Source organism: Thermobia domestica, chromosome 12, assembly GCF_964235325.1.
Source record: "Thermobia domestica chromosome 12, izTheDome1.hap1.1, whole genome shotgun sequence".
Taxonomy (NCBI): Eukaryota; Metazoa; Arthropoda; class Insecta; order Zygentoma; family Lepismatidae; genus Thermobia; species Thermobia domestica.
This window is the reverse complement of record NC_137465.1, coordinates 59230067-59255557: the sequence shown is the minus strand read 5'-3', so window position 1 is coordinate 59255557 and position 25491 is coordinate 59230067. Positions and strand designations below refer to the sequence as shown.

Sequence of the window (25491 nt, the reverse complement as noted above, 5' to 3'; positions counted from 1 at the left end):
CAAGAGGTATTAATATATATATTGTATTAATATATATATTGTACAGTCAGCAACAAAAGTTCTTTTCGTTTCGTTAAATTTCTTTTGGGAATAACGGTGGTAGGACTAGAACTACAACGGTGGTATTGTTAGAAATAACAGAAAATTACCTTTTTTTAAAATTAAAAATTGTGCTCAAATTGTCCTTCCATTCTGAAATTATTTACAAAACTAATTTCATCAAACGGAAAGAATTTTTATTGCTGACTGTACATATATAGGGTGCACCATTTATCTTGAAATGAGCTTGTAACTTTTAAACCAATTGATAAAAATCAATGAATTTTTATAGCATACAAACACCGACGGAGGGACGTTGTTTGATGTACCCACAATACCACCCAATTAACAGTGTTGCCAACCCAAGATAAACTTATATTTTTTTAATAAATAGCACTATGTCAGTTATTAAATATTTCACATCTACGTGTTAAAAAAAACTGAAAATACCACACTTATTAACCAGTGTTACAAACTATGGACACTATAGTATCAGAAGTATTCGTTAACTTCCAAATCTTAGAGGTCTTTACAATCCGTTAAAAACTGAGAAGAACATCTTTAAGCACATTAGAAATGCCTTAGTGTCAAATGCTGTGACTATGATATGACGTATTTCTAACATGTAGGAACAAAGTTGTAGGGGATTGAAAATGTTACTATATTCAGAAGGTTTTATATCGAAAATGAACTTAGATAACTATCACATTTGATCATATAGATGGTTTACAATAAATATAAAGATTATGATGACGCTTAGAGCAATTCGATACTGCAACCGATTCCGGAGATACGAAAAACATGAGTTGAGATTGATGTATTGCTTAAAACAATAAAGTTATGGAACATTGTTTAAAAACGACTCATGTACAAACAAAATGGAACGAAGAAGCTGACATACTATTGCAAAAACGCAGTAACTATGGGAACAAATACGAAAATTAAAATTTCCTTTTACAATTTTAAATATATTATTAGGAATAAAAAGAAAGAATATATCATCCAATGGAAAAGGAAAATAAGACAAGGACCTGGCACTCATTACTGGAACCTTAGAGACATAAAGAAGGAAAATGTATGGGACTCACTCAAGATTTGGTCTAGATCAAAAATAGTTTCATATCGTTGATTAATTTCCAACACTGCTTTAACTCCCACTAATCTTAATGTAATACATAAAAAAGAAACAAATTATTGCTGGTGTGGGAAAGAAATAGGCGTAATCAATCATCTAATTTTCCTATCCGAACTGCTTCAACAAAAAAGACATATCTTCAGTAAACATCTTCTTAATTTTTTTCATACCTTTCCAGTCACAACTATGATTTTATACGAGAAATTGGGATTTAATTAAGAAATTATTACAGTTTATACTGAAAAACAAATTTATATATAAAAAGGATACATAAAAAATTTTCATCTTCAATATTACTGAATATCAAAAAATTGTGAATTTCATCTGTAATAAAAAAAAAAATGGAATATCTGGGAAATTAGTATTTTGACTATTTAATTCATATTTACTTTTCAAAACCATTGTGTACATAATAATTTCTACAATACAAAATATTTCCCAGTGATTCTAAAGTACAATGGTTCATGTAAAGCGATGAACTTATTTCTTTCATTTTTATTATTAATTTTTATTATATGAATAAGGAAGAGAACTACTGGATCTAAGGTTTGAGTCTATGAAGAAGGTGTCCAATGGTAGGCCGAAACCTTCCCGGAACGAGCTAACTCAAATTGCTCTAAACGGCATTATAGTAGTTACGTCTATAATAAGCCATCTACAAGTATATTATTAAATGTGATACTTATCTGAGCACTTTTACGAAAATGAAAACTTTTTAAAGATCTTAAATATTTTAATTCCTTCTAACTTCGTTACTACTTGTTTGACATAGTGTTCTTCATAGTATTCGACGTTAAGATATTTCCGATGTGCGCCATACGTCTATTTCATTTGCGTTGTTACCGTTGCAGTGCTCTCCAGACTTTGAATGTTTACGGATGTCTGTCATACGGTAGTATCCTTGTTTTTAAAACTGAATAATAAGTGTAGTATTGTCAGGTTTCATTTAACATGTAGATTTTATCTGACGTAGTATCATTTAAAAAATTATGTTTATGTTGGGTTGGCAACACTGTTAATCGGGTGGTGTTGCGAAGAGAAATGTCAAACTGAGTTCCTCTGTCGATATTTGCATGTTGCAAAATTTAATTGAATTTTATCAATTAATTTAAAAGCTAAAAGGATGTTTCAAGATAAATGTTCACCCTTTATATATGAGAGTAGTATGAATGATAACTGTACATCATATAATACTAAATACCAGGTACATATGTGAATCTTCAATGATAATACTTATTTTATCGTTACGAAGTTCATGACCCAGACTACAAGCAGAGTTGGGGCAATTTTGAGGAAAGGGACCTGTATTAATCCACTTCTATAGTGGAATATCCTGTGAAGTTTCTAAAATAGCAGACAGAAAGTTCGTGCATTTCACATGGTTTTCTAAAAAAATATTTATTTTTTAACATTTTTACGAACTTTTTTAACCATTATCAATTTAAAATTAACTCTTGCAAAATTTCATTGAAATTTAAAATTAGCAAAATTTTAACATTAATATAATCGCTAATTTTTAATTGCGAACCTGAATGAATGTCAAATCAAGTATATCAATGAATGTCCTACGGCATCCATAAAAGTCTACATCTAGTGTCGTTGTCACATTGCATACAGTAGAAGTCCACGTAGTGTCTCTTAGACATGATATTGACATCTGCAGATGTATATGATCTCTTTCGGAAATTCTCAAGTTGTCTATCCTAACTGATTTTTGCTTTCTAAATGTGGAGAATTGGCTTTGATAGAAGAAAACGGTTACTGAGTTGATATCAAAATATAATAGATACAATTTTTAGATATTTCCTTATTTAGGTTACACCACCGTCAGTTCTGATAGTAATATTGAGATGCAGTGGAATTCAAAATATCGTGGTGACTTTCATGGTATGAACGCTAGCTCTATTTGTACAAAGGATCTTGTTTATTGGTCTTACCAAGTTGCACGAGGGATGGAATATTTAGCTTCCAGAAAGGTTAGTATATAAATTTATGTATATATTTTCAGATTGACAGTGTTAATAAGAAGAGTAAGAATAGTACGTATAAGTTTAATCAATTCCTATCGGTTTATCGGACGAGATGTACGAATCTTCTTTCACTCGAACCATCTATATGATATGATTCTTTTTTTGGTTATTACTCTCATATTCTATTTGATGCTTTAGATATAGTGAACAAAGGAATCAAATGTTCTACGAGGTTTAATGTGCACGCATTTGTGAAATGATATGTTGAGAATTCTCTACAGTAGAGATTTTGAAACGAAAATGTAATGTTAAGCCTGCAACTTTGAAATTTGATCATACTATTCATATACTCATATTTAGTTATTTAATTTGGATTATTCTCTAAATAATTCGTTCGTAAGTGTTTTCTACAGTGACGAATTGTGATTACAAACCGTAAACTGTTATAGCTTTTGTAGTTTTAATAACTTTACATCATAGAATTAATTTTATTCTTATCATAAAATATTGTTAAAGAAGAATATCTCATTAGAATGTACAAGGAGCGCTGCAGATTCTGAAACGCGCAACTGCGACTTTCTCCACTGATTTTCTCTGTAGGATTCTGTTTGTATTATTAGAAATTATTATGTTATTATTCATTTTTTTAAACCCGAAAACGTATATTCAACTTTTATCTTCTCTGCTTCAGAAAAGTTATTATCAAACACAGTTTAGAATTTTCTACTATACAAGCGTTGCTTTTAGTACACTTAAATCCGATTTAAACTACTCGCTGAGCAAAACAATACGTTTATTGTAAAAAAAAAAAAAAAAAAAAAAAAAAAAAAAAAAAATATTAACGTGTAACAGTTTTACCAATTACCCACTTGGCTTCACCATGATCTACATAAAGCCATGTGGGTAGTTGGCCAAAGTGTTACAAGTTAATAATTTTTTACAATAAACCTATCGTTTTGCTCATAAATTGGATTTAAAACAACTTAGAAGTTAGATCTGATATCTAAACAACTAGATGTAGAAGATACCATAGGAACTGTTACTGTGCATTCAATATACTCACATCTGGGGAGTAAGTAGCATAATATGTGCAATATATTCTAATATACAACTTGGGGTATTAAAAACATAATTAATAAATCAAGACGGAAAGAAACACAGATAAACTTCCGTGCAAAAGAAAATAAGGTATAGTTTCTTGAGACTACATTTATACATATATATATATAGTCAATTCTAAAGAGTTTGATAAATAGGTAATACTAAGATAACAAGTTAATAGATGTGCATGTGACTAATGTTAATGTTGAAGTGGAAAATAAACAATAAAGCTACATATAAAACGAATTTAAAAAATAAAATATGAAGAGTTGCTGAAAGTATGATATATACATTGATAAGTTAAAACATTTCCTTATTTCATTCTTGGAAGTACCCAATTGTTTTCCAATCTTTATCATGTGGATCAATCCTGAGGGGGTTTTAGCTATTATTTGGGATAAACCATCAAAAGATTTAGTAAATCATTTGATAAGTTCATCTATATAGGAGTTTTTCATGTTAACAACAATCATACCACAATATGTTCATTTCTTAGCAGGAATTGATAAATTAAAAAAGCTCTTCTAGTGATCAACAAATCAAATATCATTAATTCTAGAAATGCAATTACGACGGTAAAAGATGTCTAAGTAACTAAGCCCGATACTATGAATGTCTGAGTCAATCGTTTGAGAATTGCCTGGACATGGATATAAGTTTATCATAATAATGAATACCATTTAGTATCTTACACCCAAAAAGATACTCCGTGGGATGGAAAATTGTCGTAAAAATTAATTAATGAAAAGAGATTTTTTTTTTGAGTTTATAATATTAATGGAAAATATAGAAGCTGAAACTTCATTGAAGCGAAATTTCCAGATCTAAATATAATAGTTGCCATATGATACCTAATATTGTCATTTTAAAGGGTCTCATTCTTAAGATTACCTCAGTATTGGGAGCAATTGTTTAGTTTTACAATACAACTGTGAATTCACAATGCCACAAATACCTGTAGTCCTATAATGTTTTACAAGAAACATCTTCACACCACAATCCTACCACCAGCAAATTTGTTTGTGAGCAGTATGTACTGTTATAGAAGAGTTTGTGGTAATCAGCTCACCTATATATATACCAATCCGACCCAAACATTGTGAACATCCACTCTTAACTCTACAGAATTGATTTGCAATACTCCAGAAACGGAAAGCTAAATGTTGCCTGAAACTTCTGTCTGGCCGTGGTCATCAGCTTCTGTTTTTTACGAGTTTATGTTACAGGGTTCTGAAATCTTTGTCGGTCATAATTTTCGGCCGCCAGGGAATTCTACATTCATACACCTTTCAATTACACAAGGGACGAATGGTACACGTGATTTAAGCCTATTTCACTTAGCAGTTACAGGTCTTGCTAGAGAACATATTAATGTGGCATGTTGCGATTATATATTTACCGTTGCTGATAGTTTTGCACGACGCGCTATTTCTTTCAAAATTAAGTTTCGAGTTCACAAAACCTTGTCAGATATGGTTCAAATCAGATGATGACGTGCGACTTCCAATAACCTAGTGTTTCATGGTGGCCAATTACTTACTGGTAGAGCCTGTATAAACACACATTAGAACGGCAAACTTGTTCATCGATTTTCGGGATTTCCAAACAAATTTAACGATTTTTAGAAGTCCCCGTAACTTTTGAACAACAAATAAGCGCCGTCTATCATAAAATGTTTTGGACACAGTGTACCAAGAGTAATCTGTAGGGTAAATTTCACTGAATTTCCGGAAAGTTGTTATAAACATAGGCATAGGGAGGTTTTTGTATTTATTCTTTTTAAATAGAAGAGCGATAATACCAAGATAGATAATAATTGATATCAGTACATTAGTAAAATTTCTATTATTGTATATACGTAATTGCATTTCTTTCAAACAAATGTATTTCTGTATGTTGGTTCCCTGCAGACATAGCTCCAGGAGTGGCCAACGCAGTAGTTTCACCATAATTTTAGAATAATTCAATATATTTTCGTTTCAAGGTGTGTGTGGAAACATTTGCTCTCTGTAAAGAGCTAGTAAATTGTACTTATATTTTGGCATAAATAATAAATATATGTAAAGTGATCTTAATGTTAACATTTTGTTTATAATAATAATATCAGGAGCTTATAAATTTACACACTGAACAAAATATTGCTAAAACCTTTCTATACATTAATGATTTTATTGTTTTACAGGTAGTACATGGTGACCTAGCTGCAAGAAACATTTTATTGGCAGAAGGAAATATAGTGAAAATATGTGACTTTGGTTTTTCAAGAAATTTGTATAAAAATATGGATTACAGAAAGAAAACCAATGTAAGTTCTTGACAAACTAATGAATTATTTATAAAATATTAGTCGGTTTAGCTAGAAGGATTATTACTAACTCTAAGTAATTTTAAACTTATTTAATCCGGAGTTCATGGCAATAGAAATACAATAACGCCACTGGAACCAATCCTGTGTCAAACCATTGCAGTCGAGATTGATATACTCTAATTCCACAAACCATGTTCCACTCGAATGAGTTGATCCAGAGATCTCTTACCCAAAATCTTTCCAAATAAACTCTATATAATCTGCGTGAATTTTTCATACAAAGAACATGTGACTTCCATTTTAAGTGCATCTTGATCTAACAACTTATATAATATCCATTCTTTCATCCAATTGATACTCTGTTTTGGCTCCACAACTTTTCCACTCCAAGATTTTGTTTTATAAATACTCTCAGCAGTATTTATTCCATCTTTCCAATATCCAACTTCCGCATAAACAGAGTAATACAGACAATTCTATTTTCTTATGTTTTTTATTTATTTTAAAATCTTCGATATTAGTCGTGATAATAAGTATTCTTGTTTCAGTAGTAATATACCATTCTTGCCATTATTCTACTTTTAATTTCTTCGCTAACTTCGTCCTTTTCTGTTATATCTACACCTAGATTTTTTTACTTTCTTTACGTTATTACAACAAATTACAATCTTTCCATAATCTCGATTAACTTGACTCCTAATTTCCACTACATACTTGACCTTCTCTATGCTTACTTGCAGCCTATTTTTCTTAAGCATACTGTTGGGATAACATTCGTATGTATTTTCTACCACTACTCTTATATTATCTGTTAAGTCTATGTAGTTTGTGTACACGACCAACTGTTTCATACTATTCAGTGTTAATCCTCGGTTGCTACCCTTGATTTTCCTGATCACCTACTACAATTAAAATTTTTTCTATAGAGTACTGAAAATTATTTTAATTGAAGAATTCATTCGCAAGTTTTAAAAAGCAAAGTTTTCTACATCCTGTTTTGCTGGGGACTAAACCCATGATTATTTTTAATAATTATTTTTAGAATCCTGTAATTCATTGAGGTTTTTGTTACGCGACCGTATTCAAGATATAATCTGTAGCAGGTGTTAATGGTTGTAATGCGATATATGTCTACAAGGCAGCAATAGCATAATGTTTAGTGTTGTGATCTTTTCTTACACCTATACAAATTTTATAATTATACTGTAGTTTTATATTATTATTATTACCATGAAAAGAAGGAAAACTTAAGCATAATTGAGCTCAAAACACTTTGTAATAAATAAATTGATAAAAGAATTATAACTTCCTTCCTATTAAAATAGTTTATATGCTGATGTGCCAGCAATATCGATTAAGTAACTTGACTATAGCTTCATATTGTAGTGGGTTGCAGTTCCTTCATTAACTTCAAGTTTGAACTATTTTCATTCGACACACTTTTAGTCTTTTTGAAAATGATTCTCTTTTTAATTTGTTAGACGTGATTGTAACGATATAGCTTTCTCGAACTCATACCCCTGCGTAAGAGTTTCTTTACATTTACTTTTAAGGTGCCATTACCCATTAGATGGATGGCAGTGGAATCAATAAGAGATCGTGTGTTCTCATCTCAGTCTGATGTGTGGTCATTTGGTATAGTTCTTTGGGAGTTGTTTTCTCTGGGAAGTCTACCCTACCAAGGTAAGTGAGAAATACCAGTACTTACAATCATCACTATAGATCTTCTTCTTCTTTATCTCTTCAACCATAGGTTGGTGGGCAAAATGGAAATTTTCTCTCCATTGGGAGAGCTGTGGCAGATCAGTTGCTGCAACTGAAAAGCTTCCATGCTCCACGATCTTCCTTTAATCTCTTCGACTTCATGTGCGATTTCTTTGTTTTAATATCGTCCATTAATTGTAGTCTCCTTCGCCCATTCCCTCTTTTCCCTGTCACAATTCCCTCTAGCACGTCCCTCATGATTAAGTTCCTTTGTAGCCAATGTCCGAACTAGTTTCTCTTCCTCTTCTGAATAATATCTAAAATTCTTCTTTTCTCCCCTACCATTTCTAACACTCTTTCATTCGTTTTCTGCTCAACCGAGCTAATTCGCTCCATTCTTCTCCACGCCCACATTTCGAAAGCTTCCAGACGTTTTTCATCATTTTAGCGTAATGTCCAAGTTTCTGACCCATACAGCACAATACTCCACACGAAGCTTTTATAAGTCCTCAACTCTTTATTCAAGGTTCCACAAAATAGTCTTTTCTGTTTCCTAAAGACTTCTTTGACATTCCTATCCTTGGATACAAAGAAGGTAATTATTAACAGCACATTAATATAACCTATAGCAAATGATTGGAATCTGTGTTTAGAAATAATATTACAATTATTGGTATGTTCCTACCATTGATTACTATTCTTCGTTCCAGGATTAGTATTAGATGAAACTTTCCTGCAAAAAATGCTTGAAGGACACAGAATGGAGAGTCCACAATTTGCTACAAAGAACTTGTAAGTATGATATTACAAGTGGTTTCTTTTAGAAGAAAAATATGGTAATATTTTAGTCACATTTTAAATATCACAAAAATATACATAAATTCAAGAAATATATATAAACTCAGGAATTATTAACAAATAAAAAAGGAAGAGAAAGCAAAGTGGCTCACTTGACTTCATCAACTTCAAACAACAGTTAAACGAAGATTGAAAAATAATATTTTGTAGTTACCTTCCCTCAACATTATACTTTCAAATGACTACACAAAACTGGCTAAAGAAATATACACAAACACATGGATATTAATGGCTGAAACTGAGCAATTTATTAGGATCATGCAATTAGGATTTATAAGATCGTGATGTTAGTGTGTAAGTATGTACACTCATGTCCAAAATTATGGTCGCATGTCTATAAATATGTCGTTCTAGGAATATAATTTAATAACGAATTCGCCCGGTATTTCTTATAATGCTAGTATGAGTGTAATCGGCAAAGACATGTATGTGGCAAATTTCATGTCAAAAGAGCAGTAAATAAGAACAATAAAACGAAAATAAAACCTTCTTGTCCATTTAGCAACATTTTGGTTTACTCATTCTAATTTTTGCATTTACAATTCATGAAATTTGCCACAAATATACATTTCCCGATTATACACATAGTATCAGTATTAAAAGTACCCTGCAAAATCATTATCAAATTATATTCTTACAAGAACAAAGTTATAGATATGCGACAATCATTTTGGACATGAGTGTACATTACTTCACACAAAACTCTTGAACGAAAGCAAACTTTGATTTTTATTTTGGCAATGATAGCTACTAGCTAGAACAATTATCTTAACCGAGTTCATTAATAGAGTCTATTAACATCTTAACGATAACAGTGACTTACTTTCACTCATTACTCCACACAATAATTGTTGAACGAAATCGTATCTGCGTTTTGCAATAGATTACTATCAGAGCGATTATTTCGGCTGAGTTCGGTTAATGGAGTCAATCCGTTAACATTTTCACGGATAATGGCGACTTTAACGGTCGTTATTCATACCGTACACGGCGCGTTCGGAAAGTAACCTCCGATTGGTCACTGTGCCTGAAGTATTGGGGGTAGCGCTACCATCTTTGCACAGACTTGCGCGGTAGATCAGTTTGCATCCAGCCATGGTGGAGTGAAGGTTGTCTGATCACTAGTTCCGCTTTTGTAGCGTCTCAAACTATGTGCTGCAATAGAAAACCCTGTCAAGTGCGAGGTACGAGCTGTAATACGTAACGTTTTCTTACGGTAAAACAATATTCGGCCACAGCTATTCAACGGGAACTTTGTGCCGTGTTTGGACCAAGTGTGATGAGTGATGGAGTTGTTCGTGAATGGGTTCGTTCCTTTAAAAGGGGAAGAACAAACATTCATGGCGAAGAGAGGAGTGGCAGGGCATTAGTGGTCACTGATTAACTCGTTCAAACAATTGATGGAAAAGTTCGTGAAAATCGACATTTCACAATCTCTTCTCTTCATTTCTTCATGCATATAAAGAAGTGGCTTGGATCTTACGCTTTGGTGATAATGAGGAGCTTAAAGATGCAGTCACGGGCTATCTCAAAGCACAGGCGGGAAATTTTTATGCTGATGGAATTTCTAAGCTAGTGGAGAGATATGATAAGTGCTTGAATGTTTATGGAAACTATGTTGAAATATAGAACAAAGAAGTAGTTTTCAGATATATGTACTAAATTCCTCTGATTTACTTTGGTGTTTCCTTTTTAATCAATCGGAAATTACTTTCCGAACGGCCCTCGTATTTTCTGCTGTTGAGACAAAAACATATAATTGTAGGATGATAGAAGTTATACATGGCGCAACTAGATAGCAGTAAACATCCTCCAGTGGTTGACATCTACCAAAGAAATTGAAACTTCTAGGCATGATCTTCATTACTGTCTTTAGCAGAATTTATTCACTTTACACCTGTACATCAGCAAAGTGGATTAGTTATGAGACAAAATTAGTTAAATATAACTCATAGACAAATGCTCAGACACAACATTAAACATCTCACTCTATTATCCACAATGGCCATCGAAGCCAAAACCTGCAGAATTTGAAAAGATCGTTATAGTTTTTACCGCCATATTTTATCACAGTCAATCATTTCATATGTAACGACTAATCAGTTGAAATGTTTCAGATTTATCATCGACACACCATTCATTCTTCAATTTATCCATCACTAGCAGCGTTCACCCCGCTTCGCTGCGGTCACCCCGGAACGCAATAAACTTTGTTACTTAGATAATTTTTACTTTTTCGCTTTCAAGTGATATGATAAAAACCATAGAAGATTGCAGTAAATCTTAACATTATATCGCCTGTCATTTATGTTAACCCGCCCCGCTTCGCTGCGGTCATCCCGGTGCTGGCATATTGTAAAAGTGTCTGTAAAAATAAGCAAATCAATTTAAAAATTTTAAACAGAAGATTCAAGCTATTTTCCGCTGTATATCGCCTGTCATTTATGTTAACCCGCCGAGTGACACGGTCATGCGGGTTGCATATAAATACGTTTATTTTTACCTATGATGAACTAATAACAAAGGATTTGTACGTTATGGACACTTGAATGGTCAATTATCTCAAGACACTGGTAATTAAAAATTAAAGTGATATGATAAAAACCATCTAGGGTCCAAATCCTAATAACCCCCCAAAAATGAAAGAAATTGGTTCAGCCGTATTAGCGTGATGAGCGGACAAAGAATTGTACGTTCTCTTTTATATATATAGATTTTTATCCTCAGTTTCAATGATATTAGTTTTACTGCACTGCTTATTCAGAAATGAATAGCTCCAACGGAATAAAACTTCATACACCTTCTTCAAATAATGCTCTGACAACGACTTTTATGTATCGTGTGCTCACAATTCGTTCATTCACCAAACAAAAACTAATAAAATACAAAATGAACTAAAATGTAAATATAAAATAAAAGTATTTTTATACGACTATTCATTTTGTCAATTATTATTATTGGATTTTACTTAATTACCAATTATTTACATATTGTACCCATCACTTTGATTAGTACCATGTACCCAACTCTTGCAGTCTTCTCTCTAATTTAATACGCCTAGACCTATATACTATGCTACCTCCTAATTTGAAGCTCCAGAAAATACATTCCAGTTTCCTCGTAAAGATAATATAGATAAACAATAGAGTAAATAAAATAGAAAGCTTCATATTCACCATAAAAGCCGCCAAAATTTAAGTAGAATTTTCGAGAAACACAGTCCTCATTTTCAGCATATTTACATCTGAAAAAGATAACTAGCACAGAGAATAGCTTCATAGTGTGTTACGATGGTTTATGTGCTATAGTATATTTTTGGACTTGAAGTGTGTATCTAATTTGAATTACTTTCTATCCGTTTTACCTTCCCACATGTTTTTGTCTGTATAACCTTTTTCAGACATAAGTAAGCTGAAGATTGTGTTCTTCGAAAATACTACTTAGTTTTGGGGGGGCTTTTGCAGTGAGTATGAAAGTTACTGTTTTATTTGTTTAATGAACTATTATCATCGCTCGCAATTTATACTTGTATAGTATATAAGCCTTTAGACCAAATAAAGTATATTGAATCCAGTTTTAAATTTAACACTGCCAAAGAGACAGTATAGCCAGTATAGCCATAGAAAACTGAAGAAAAATGTACTTTTCAGTAGAAACTAAAGAAGAGCTTCCTTTAGCTAGTATGCTAGTTTTCTTAAGACTTGGCAGTTACAGGCTACAGTGAGATGTAGGATCAGGAGCGTGAATTCCTCCATCAATTAAATGTATACTGGGGTACTTCAAATGTACATTACCTTGTTCGTCTCACTTATGCTATTTCTATTGTAGAATTCTCCAAAATCTGGATGTTGCTGAATGTTATCCTGTAGTGTTCTTAGCTTGTAACACTAGATAATAAAATTTTTATTGCAAGTTTTCTTTCAGGATGAAGATTTGAACCTGTTATAATCTGGCATAGTGTTATTTGAAAAAAAAAAAAAAAAAATACAACTTTATGTTGGATTGGGAATACTGTTAATCAGATGGTATTGCAAATGCCAAACAACTTCCACCTGTCGATATTTAAATTACAATATATATGTAAAACTCACATTTGGATTGCAGTATTAATTGATTGATTGATTTGGGATTAATGTCCAAGGCTATACAAGAGGTGTCCTACTTCTAGATTTGAGCTACAACTCGTGTTCATATCCAACTATGAGCACACCGCCGAGAATCTAACTGGAATGATGAACACAGAAAGCACCAACTTTGACCGTTGGTCACTAAGGGACATATAAAACTGTGGCTATTATTTTCAAGTAATACATTATATTTTTTCTTTTGTTTAACAGTGAAGTACGTATTTTTAAATACATATATACTACAAAATAATTTCTATAAGGATATCAAGTTACTGTATATTATGGTTTTATATCAGAATTTTATTTCTTGATGTGTGCATTCGGATATCTGTATATTGAAACCACAGTCACTTATTTCATATGTTCGCGGAATTCCGAATTGCAGTTTCCAATCTATCACTTCCCAAGAGCTTGGAATTTTTAGGTGTCCATATGCTTTTTCGAAACAGAATGAAAAGGGCCTAGCCACTCGGATATGTTATTTAGATGAGTTAGAAACTGCCTTCTGCTAGAATATTTCTTTATATAACTATTACAGAGTTGAAGTGAAATATAAAGATAAGAAATTATAGAAAATACAGAATGAATCCGGAAAATCATCTAGTAAGTAGATGCCTATCATTAATAGAAGAAGTCTTTTGGCCTAACAGGTTCCCACAAAGCATAATAAAGAGATGTAACAGACATTGGAGTATCTTTGTTAGGCAATTCACTTAATATTGCAATATTTGATGATAAATTCCGGTAACTCGCAGTAATTTGTTTCATCTGCTTGAAATAAACCCATACTTTACTAAATTATTAACAATTGAACTTAGTGTCTTGTAAGTGTGCAAATACAATTTAAATAATGTTTATATTTTTTCTATAATAAGATATACAATAATGCTGAATTGCTGGAAAACCAACCCAGAAGAACGCCCAACGTTTTCTAACCTTGCAGAAAAAATTGGTGCTGTGCTGGACGAAAATATAAAAAAGGTAGGTTATTCTGGCGATCATATTACCTATTGTATTGTGAATGTTGATGTATACTAGATAACTACATAAGGGGGAAAATAGATAAATAAGATTAATCAAGGAAGGACTCATTATAGATAGAGCCAGTAGAAGATCAGAGCAATTGCTCAGGGTTCTAATTTAAGGATTGTTACTGTAATCTCGAATATGAAAGACCTAATCATATTTTCTTGCTAATACGTAATATGATCATTTAACATTAACTACAATTTCGATCATTGTAACTGTATGCAAACTGTTACAATAATAATAATAATAATAATAATAATAATAATAATAATAATAATAATAATAATAATAATAATAATAATAATAATAATAATAATAATAATAATAATAATAAACTCCTAGTGCAATCCCTTACAGAGCCAGGACCTACCAACTGTGTTGTGATACTCATGCATTTAGGGTGATACGTGGTCAGCACATCAGCTCTTCTCGTTGCTTATGCAGACTTTCTAGAACGGAGTGAGATCCTTCTTTCTTTCAAGAGGCTCCTCAATAAAGCTGTCTTGAAGCCAGACCAGACCAACTAACTATATAGAAACACTGTCATGCACCCATATAGAAACAATGTCAACTTGACACGAACTGCTGCCAAAACCAAATATTGTACATAAAAGTGGTTTGCTGTTATTATTTCACTAGCGTCAATTATCCGCTTCGTTGGGTTTAAATAAGAAAAATTGGTAATATGTTCCGGAGGTCTGTCACATTTTACTGTACTGAAGCGCTCTCTGATATCGATCACTTTGATGATTATATACAGGGTATCTCAAAAGTCTCCTGACATAGGATAACTCTGTTATTGTCAGAGTTACAACAAAATGTAAGAGGGGAAACCGTCTCAAAATATAATGTTTTCAATCTAAAATGAAGAACTTTTTTTTTTTTTTTTTTTTTTTTAAATTCGGACAAGCCGTTTGGGCTGTACACTCTTTATGCGCCCAATGTTAAATGAAAATGCAACATTTCCATTTACCTGGACCCACAACATAAGTGAATGAAGTTACTGCCTTTTACGCTAACGTGAGAGTATGGTGAATGAGGGCATGTTTGAAATGGGAGCTGGCCATCGACACGTTAGCAGACAGTAACTTCATTCACTTATGTTGTGGGTCCAGGTAAATTTCAACGTTGCATTTTCATTTAACATTGGGCGCATAAAGAGTGTACAGCCCAAACGGCTCGTTCGATTAATAATAATAATAAAAAAAAATCCTTCACTTTAGATTGAAAACATCATATTTGGATACGGTTTCCCCTATTACATTTTGTTGTAACTCTGATAATAATAGAGTTACATAAGTCAGAGGACTTTTGAGACACCCTATCTATCTATCTATACCCCTCCCCTAAGTTGTACCGTCAAAGTGAAATGATAGAAAGCATCTCAGGGCTGAACCTCATCTATGTTGAACATATCATTGAGTTTAGTCAGTCATTTGAGTTGTTAATTGGTTCAAAAATTATCAAGTCACAAACATAGACACTTTCATTTTTATTTATATAGATAAATTTATAATTTATAGTTTTTTTATTCTGCTGACTCAGATTGTTTGTTTGTACATTATGTATGTAAAAATATACTCCTAAATAGCAGATTTTATCTATTGCTGTGTTTCTTCTCATAGCAATGATATTCATAGTCCTGCTAGTGACATCCATGCTGCTTGTTAATAATTAATACAGATGAAATAATTGATAATATAATAAAAAGGGTTAAAATAATAATATCTCTAGGCAGGGCTGGATTAACCCATGTAGAGGCTCAGGGCTAGAAAAAAAATGTGGCCCCTGCTGCCTTCATCTACGCGTAATATATTCCTGTGAAAGGACAGTAGGAAAGTTAAGGGAATATGTTCCATCTTTTTGGTTATACTTTATTTTATGATGATGATTGTATCTTCGTGATTATTTTTAGATAGCCAGTTGAGATTTTGATCAGAGTGGAGACCTCTGTGCATCTGAAGGCCCGGGGCTATAGCCCCCTAAGCAGTGGCATATGCAGGAATTTCTTTCGGGAGGGGTCCAAACTCAATATAAGAGTATTTTATATTAAAATTTCTAAAATTGCCCTTAAATTTAGGCTAAATTTACACAAAAGTCGAAATTTCGTGGAGAGGGTGTCCGGACTCCCAGGACCCACCCTTTGCGTACGTCTCTGCCCTAAGCCTCTTCCTTAATCCGGCCCTGTCTCTAGGTAACCAAACTGAGAACCTGTATCAGAAAACCCAACCGATGACAGCTAGTTTCAAACTTCAAATCTAGTGATAGCGGCTCTGAATTGTCGTGATTGCTTTCTCAATATATCTTTCTGTTTATTACACTGAGAAAAATCTATTATCCGGACTGCGGTATATTGTACAAATATACATAATCCATACGTTTACTACGGAAATTCGTACGGAGCATACGTTATCCATATGCTACATACGTACTGCTCTTTCTCCGCTTTGATGCTACATCATGCCGCTGAAGGATGTCTGATATCTAACTGTCTCCAGTATATTACAAACGTCGGCTCTATGTTATATACGTCCATCTGTATATGAGATCCTTACCACCTATATACAATTCTTTCTTTCATACGGAAAGTAAGTATTAAATTGGAACACTTATACGGAAAGTATTGTAAAACATACGTTTCCAGTTATACGTTTCCAGCAGGGTGTTACATATGATCGTAGGTTAAGTCCAAAAAGTACAGGATTTACGCATGCAACCTACGATTTTACGTATCCACATAGTTTTTTTCTCTGTATACATATTCAAACGGTAGTTTAGTAGAGGTTAAGTCAATGCAAAGAATATACATACGACCTCATAGCAATCACATAATAGCCAAGGGCGCCCATATTGTGGTTTCCAAGGGGGGCAAGTATAAACGACATTTCAAATATAGTTTCAAATTTTGCTATAACTAATGTAAAAATTCTATTGGGTTTTCGATATTCTGAAGTACAATTTCCTCTAGGGGGGCGATCGCCCCACCTTGCCCCCCCCTGATGGGCATCCTTGATAAGAGCTAACATTTTTGTGTGTGTGTTTTATGAAGACTAGTATTGTCACGAAGTCTATGCCGATTTTTTATTTAGAATTTTCTTCATCGTTGAAATAGTTTCATTGTTAAAGGTTTGGATCTCCATTTCAACAATCAAGCCATTTCAACAATGAAGAAAATTCTAAATAAAAAATCGGCACGGATTATTGCCTTCGATAGATTATGAAGTTCCCTTCCTAAAAGTTTGAAGTCTCTAGGTTGAAATTTGTAAGAGAAATCGTGATCTTTTGTGAATGGTAAAAAATACATGGGAGAGATATGAAAACTGTAGTGCCATCTATCGGCAAAACTTGTCCCTTTAAACCAACCTTAATGTTTACGATCATCATTATTCAGTTTCAAATAATTAAATTGAAACAGAGCAGTTTATGTTGAAATTAAATCATTGCAATATACGACTAGAAATACACACATATTGAAGCTCAAGTCTAAATATGGTTAAGACCCTCGTTGTAATGAAAATTAGGTTGAGTTGGAAGAATTGAGCCATATGTGGCTGAGATTTTGGTAGTAGTTTTAAGTGATTAAAGAGGTTTGAGTTCAGAGTATATGGATCATTTGATGAGTAGTTATCTTGGAGAAACTACAAAGCATAAAATACAAGATTGTATTATTTGAGAAGTTGATGTCTCTGAAACGGATAAGTTTAATAGTAAACAATCAGCGTTTTAAGTACGTGGCGTAGGCCTTGAATAACCCAACATACACCAGCGATATCTATTGGCAACAAGCAGCAGGCTTGCCAACCACACGATAATTTAAACTTTAATGCTATATACGGTAATGCCCTTGCGTTAATAAGTGAATATACAATAATTTCAGAACGCACACTTTTTTGCTGTTTTTAAAAGTATAAATAAATTTTAAATATGCATTAAATAATTATAAGACACACACACTAAGGTTTCTAACAATCATCTCCGCCAAAATAAATCAACAACGATGTGAGAAGTGGCAAATGCAACCCTGCATCCATTCTTTAAATTCAATTACATTTACGAGGGGGTGAAAATGTTTTTGTTCAAAGTAGTGTTAATAAGGATTTTTTTAAAAAATGGTGAGGACAGTGACTCCGTTTGGAGTTCGAAACTGAAGATTACTAGATAAGTTTATTATTATTATTATTATTATTATTATTATTATTATTATTATTATTATTATTATTATTATTATTATTAGTAGTAGTAGTAGTAGTAGTAGTAGTAGTAGTAGTAGTAGTAGTAGTATACTTATTTCTTCAATTATCACGTGTATAATGAATATACGATAATTTTTTGTAATATCTATACGATAATTTTAAAGATGAAAAATCGATAATTTTGTTTCCTGAGGTTGGCAACTCTGACAAGGAGGCAGGTGGCGACACGTATTAGTTTAGCTACGTACTAGTAGGAAATAGCGTTACTTGCAAACTGTCAGTTTTTGAATTATTAAATAGGATTCATCTTTTCTTTTCAGCTCTACAGGGAACTCAATAATACGTATGTTCTGATGGACTGGAGACTTCAGCAGAATCAGCACGAATACGTTAATGTCACAGCGACACAAAGTCACGATGACATGAGCATTGAAACAACAGCACAAAAAGTACATAACATGGATCCTAATAAACCAGGCTACGAAGCTGCAAGCAGATCAACGATAACAGGAATAACGAATCTTGCGTATGAACCTAAAATACAATCGCATGATGAAACTGAATATATTTCCATGAAACCATCCCCAGGTATTGATCAGAGAATATCTAAACGTTATAATACTGACGGACTGATATAGTGACTGAGATCGAAAAGTTACATATGCCTAGCGTTCCAGTGACCTGAATCGTATATTCGAGTTTTAGGAGCCTTATATCTTTGCGATTGCGGTAGTGGTTGCCAAACCGCCGCGTTTCCTAATTGCATCAAGTTAAATGAATCCTTTTATCCACGGTAGAGCGGATCTCCAACCACCACAATCTGAAAATCTGGTAGTTACAATGCAGCGATTGGGCGGTTTTTACTTAATTTTGTTATATGAGACCTTTCAGACATAGCAGTTTAGATCGCATTGAATACTCATTTCATTCATTGTAGTTAGAGAAACGCGTCGGTTGAGCAACCGGTACCGCAACCGTTTAGATGAAAGGAGCGACACGGGCACTAGCGGATTTGCGGCAGTCGAGCAACCGCGAAACTAAAAGGACCCTTAGGAATATAGCTAATTAAAGGTATGGACGCACAGGTTCTAGAGCCAAACACATTAACCAAGCTCGGAGCTGTACTAGATCACAAGATGAAATTTTGTTAATAGTTACTTAGGATTTTAGGACAACTATACAACTGTTAAAATATAACTTGATATGAAAAGTGAAATTCCCATACTTACTAATTCATTAAACTTTGGTATCAATTAGAAAAACTGAAGAAAATTTGGTAGGTTTCACAACACCAATAGCTTACGTAAAAGTTCGTCAAGGAGGTTGTATACATATTTTAAGTCTTTAGTATAGTAAATTTTTATTTATGCACAATATCTTGCTAAAGAGGAGCTAAAATCTTGACCCCCTTGCATACGTTACTGCACAATGTTATAAATGCCTGAAATCGTATGAAAGTTTAATGCTTTTCCTCTTAGCAACATGAGTAAACGATAATGGCCCGTACATCAACCTATTTATGATTTATTGTTTAAGTTACTTCCGTCTTGTAGTTTCGTGGGTTAGTAAAACAAATATTAACTAAAATAATATTAATATTCTTGTATTATTATTATTAAGATTATACTGTAATTTATGTAGTGTTAAATAAACAAACTTATGTTAAAAAGTCAGAATAATGGAATCAATACCTAATTCACGCATTCTTCACATGTGTATGATATTTATTTGGACTTTAGATAGGCCAGAAAAATATAGTAAATGCAAAACAAATTTCGGGCATTTAAGAATATGTTGCTAATTAGTTTTCTGGTCACAAAGGAGAAATTAATGAAGTAATAATGATAGACTTTCGCTTTTAGTTTTTAGCAACACTGCTTTATTTGACGTTATTGGTATAATAAAAAATAGATATTCAGAATTTCTAAGTGAATAGGAAATAATAAAGTCATTTAGAGACATGTCGACACGTTAAGAAACAACTCGATAGTACTCTGAAAGTTACAATGATTTTATTCTGCAAAAACGATAATACTCGACAGTAATCCTTACTCTAGATATAAAACAAAATCTTTCCATTAAATGCAGTACTTGCAAATGCAAGAACACATAAACGGAATGATGCGGATCAGCAGATTTTGGAAGTCTTGCGGGAGAATTCGACACTTACTATGGGAGATGTCGACACTATATAAACAATGAAATCCTTCACATCTTCGAAAACGGTGTCCTTTACAACAAACATAAAACACAATGAAACACCAGATATAAGGTTTCTACTATCTACATATGACTTATTTGCAAACTTTACTACGCTTCATTATCATTACAACCTGAGTTGAAATACCAAACACTGAAACAATGTAAGCTCGTTAATAACAAACTTTGTTTTCAACCTGTTTTGCAGCACATTGTTTTCAATATTTTAGTACGCATAATAATCAATAATCGAAAATCACAACTTAGCACAATCATCTTTCGGAATCCTTATGCGAGGACTCCAACAGAGGCTGTTCTTCCAACTGAAACTGACTTCTTCACAGTCTTCTTTTACATTTTACCGGGGTTCCTACAAACAAAGTTGCAATAAGTTGAAATTGTTTTTCAAACTGCGGAAGAAAGATACATTAAGGATTGACTATTTTGAGTACTATATAGTGGGAGACAATATCTTTTACACGACCATTAAAGGCGTTCTTTAATACATCAGGATCTTTGGCACGTGTACAATGCTCATCTAAAACCAAAGATACTTTACCATTAGGCTCATACCAGATTAAATTACCCAGAATTTAAGAAAGCGTGTTTATGTAACCTAAACCTATGATGTATACACTAAGATGAACCAGACTGTAGTTCTTCTGTCTGATGACTTTCCTTATAACAAAGGAACTACATGTCGAAATCTCCCTATAATCACTATCGATTTACTCCCTGAATGCATTGATCAACAAAAGCTGGCACGAGTTATCACTATAACAAGGAATGCCTGTCAGCCTGACACACTTGCATACAGAGGTATACTCTATCATAATATCAATTCTTTGCCTTTGTTCCTCAACATATATTACCGCTATACCTTATTTTTGATTTACTAATACTTATAACATGGATATTTTTTCTTAAATAAAGTTTTATATACCTTTTTTAGAGACTTCTGCTTCCTTTGCAACAAACAAAATTAACTTCTCTCCATATGCCACTTGTCACTGGAAACCGACACTAACCTTCCACGTACTGAATGTTTCTTTTCGCGTGCGTGTATGATTACTAGCTTTGCCAGACATTAAAAGTGCCGAACTCTCCTGAGTGTCGATATCTCCCTAAATGACCTTATATATTTAAGAGTTTGACTTATTTCATGAGAGTTAGGTTGTTGAGATTAGAGAATAAAGTTAACTTGCGGAACCTTAAGATCATTTGCATTCCCAAAATAGGTCGGATCGTTTTTCATTCACTCATGAATCCTATAACAAACAAAGCTGTTTTTTGGAATAGAGACAACATGTCATTGCAAAATGTTTAGCTACGTAATGCACATAATTTTCATGAAGCAATTTGTAATTAAGTAAATTATGCTTTTGGTATTCCATTTGTGTTTTATTTACTGAGTAAATTGTGCTTTTGGTATTCCATTTGTGTTTTATTTATTAAGTAAATTGTGCTTTTGGTATTCCATTTGTGTTTTATTTACTAAGTAAATTATACTTTTGGTATTCCATTTGTGTTTTATTTATTCGATATCTAGATGGTACTTCGTAGTTTGACCACGTGGAAGGTATCAATTAATAGAACTCAAAATTATCTAAATACCATAATCCCAAGAGTAAATTAGCAATGGAGATCGAAAGTGAAGAAAATATATCGTAAACTAGAAATACAAATCACTGAACAAAGCAAAGTTTATTTAACTCACTGAACGCATTGGTTTCATCAGACACTGTAACAATCAAGAGGGAGTTGCGTATAAATATGAAAGTATCCTAGAAACTAGTTGTGAAGGCTGATTGGCTAGTCAGAACGGACTCAGCCAATCATAATAGAAGTTGACAAAAGTGAACCTAAACAAAATAAATCTCTTTTCCCTCCCTAGTCCCTTATTCAGTGATTTGTATTTCTAGTTTAAGTTATTTTAGATAGTAAAACTAGTATGAACCAGTTAGTTAAAATACATCGTTTTTGGATACATGAATCATGGAGAAAACGATGCGTTAGTTATGATTATATAGTTGAGGCTGTTGATTCACAGCCTATAATTATAGAAAAGCAATTTATACTATTCTTTACTTAAAGAGCTAGTTCATATTATCGTTCATCTCAGAAAATGTGCAATACAACATATATTGTTACATAGATAGAAAATTGTATCTGATAAAGATAATCTTCAATAAGAAGTACATCATTTAACACGTAGTCTTTCATGTGTATTTAATTTCATACACACGGCTCTCTCGAGCAGTCACGTGTATGATTTCCATACACAAACAATATATTTCATTTTTGTCGCGTTTGTTTTGTAGGTGTGTGTACAATTACATACACATGACTTAGAAGTCAAAATTTAATGTCCATGCTGCATGTATGCACACAGAGTAAATCATACATCTATGTTCTCAAAGTAAAGGTGAAAAGAAACTATTACTGATAAGCTATTGATGGTTGCTCACAGGTGATAAAGGTTATATATATATGGTGGCAGTCAAGGTGTTAAAATGCATTTTTCTGCAAAATGGTTATACTAAAAGAGAGATCATTAAGACTATAAAAAAGGGCTTAAAATATAATAAGAAGCAAACTTCAGGAAAGACTTTGGGAGAAAAAACAAGTCAGGATTCAATTCTTTATTCACAATGCCAAATAGCAACTAATAAAATAAGTTGTTCATTGAATAAATATGGAATAATAACAATTCAGATGCCGGCTTCAAATATCAGACAAACCCATGAAAGATCAAGTGTGATTTGACAACCAGGTTATTTATTCAATCAGATGTGAATGCAATCTAATATACCTTGAACAAACTGGACATACAATTAAGACCAGATGTGAAGAACATATTAAATCAACCAGGCAAGTCAGCATTAGCACAACATCCACTTTGAGAATACATAGGTTATAAGCAGTTACCTTTATGAATATAGGTTATGAAGAGAAGCAATATAAATAAAACTACGTGATAGCATCTCGAATAGAGAGGAAGCTTTTAAAATAAATTAAATTTGGAACATTTTATTATAATTACAAAAATATGAAGAGAAAGAAAGAAATAATGGCAACAGTAATAATTACAAAACTATTAATACTATAAATTTGAATTTGAAATATAAAATTGTAATAACATAACAATTAAAATTATACTAAAATGATTGGACAATTCCCTAAATTTCTGCAGTGCAAAACTGATTGCCAAGGAGGTCAACTTTACTGACTCGTCGCAATCTATTCCTTTAAAAGAAAGAACAGACATGTTAAAAGTTACAAAACATGCAACTTCTTTAATACACAAAGTTAGAATAGTAATAGAACTGCACGAACTTAATACACAATTTGAAAATATTATGGTGTTAATCCTGAGCTATTTGCCATCAAATCTGAGGTTCGAATCAATGAAAGGATTTCATATATGGTATGCTATCGCCGATACGCATGTGAAATATTATGGTACACAGACCATTGGTTCTCGCGTTATTGACCATCCAATTTGGGTTTGAAGTTAAGAAATTTTAATAAATCACAAGCAATAAAATTTACCCGATGTTGACCAAACTTAGTACGGTAGAGTATACATTGACGATCTTAGTACGCATTCGACCTTTTACACTCTTGTATCTTCCTCTCGACTGTTATGATTTCTCACACTGTGTTGTATTTTAATGAGCTTAGTACGCATGTGAAATATTAAACTGTGGAGATCTTTGATTCTCGAGTTATTTGCCATCGAAGTTGGAATTTGGAGTGAAGTAAGTCCAAACTTAACGCTTGGCAGAAAATAAATGAAGAACTTAAGAGCTATTTACTACAACATTTCGTACGCATGTTAAGGTCTAACAACATTTGATTTTTTTTAAACACCTTTCGGTTACCAAGTTATTGATCATCAAATTTCCGCCTTGAACTTAACAAAACTGTATATTTATAATCAAGTTTGCTAAATATAAATCAAGGATGATTATTTTTTTTATTATCTTGTGCTAATCATTGAAGTTCTGAGATGAAAGTATAGTGTTTCTGTTTTCTCTGATTGAAAAATAAAATTGAGGAGAGGTAATAAAGACAGAATCTTTAGAGAGTATACTTTATTTTTAATTATTCCTATAAGTGATGTTGATTTGACTGTATTGGAAACATTGTAAATATTACATTTTTCGTAATACATAATCTAATGGTTAACATTATGTGCATAGTTCCGTTTGGTTTATTTTAACAAATTTTCGTGCAGTATATGTATAGTTCTTCAGTCAGTATTGTACTGTAACTTTCATTCATATATATATTCAAATAAAGAAATATGAAATTTAATACAGTAGTTGAATTTTCTTGTATGTAATATTTAAGATTTCCTATTATCAGTGGTGGCTCCAGATTTCTACAAAAGAGAAGTCATATAGACTTTGGCGGCGAAACTAGTTTTGTACTCCTCTCCTGCAAAATTAATCTCCACCTCCGGGCTCTTTGTAATTTTTCACTTTGAAGGCATACTTTAAACTCTGATGTGAAGTACAAATATTTCAGGGGAAAAAATGAAGAATTTGTCAATTATACACCCTCCATTCCAAAAGAAACCGAACGTTTTAAACAAACAAAAAAGCAATGTACATTTTGGAACAAATCATTTTTATTAATCAATGTATTCTCCTTCTGCATCGATACACATATTTGCACGCTCCAGCAAGTTGTCAAACGACTTCTCCATGTCCTTTATTGGAATGGTCTTTAGGACGGCGGTCGTCGCCTTCTCAATGGCATCAATCGATGCGTGCCACTTTCCTTTCATCGCCAAATGCAGTTTCGGGAACAGATAGAAATC

General features: G+C 32.7%; 1 protein-coding gene across 1 annotated transcript in view; it reads left to right on the top strand.

Moving 5' to 3' along the window:
• Nucleotides 1-24897, top strand: part of LOC145666471 (vascular endothelial growth factor receptor 1-like) — a 223894-nt gene extending 198997 nt beyond the window's left edge. Inside the window, exons 21-26 of the mRNA XM_081733712.1 lie at nucleotides 2990-3150; nucleotides 6428-6550; nucleotides 8107-8236; nucleotides 8968-9049; nucleotides 14118-14223; nucleotides 18785-24897. Of these exons, the coding sequence (XP_081589838.1) occupies nucleotides 2990-3150; nucleotides 6428-6550; nucleotides 8107-8236; nucleotides 8968-9049; nucleotides 14118-14223; nucleotides 18785-19102 (920 nt within the window). The 3' untranslated portion in view covers nucleotides 19103-24897. The remainder of the gene's footprint in view (nucleotides 1-2989; nucleotides 3151-6427; nucleotides 6551-8106; nucleotides 8237-8967; nucleotides 9050-14117; nucleotides 14224-18784) is intronic.
• Nucleotides 24898-25491: the final 594 nt, after the last annotated feature.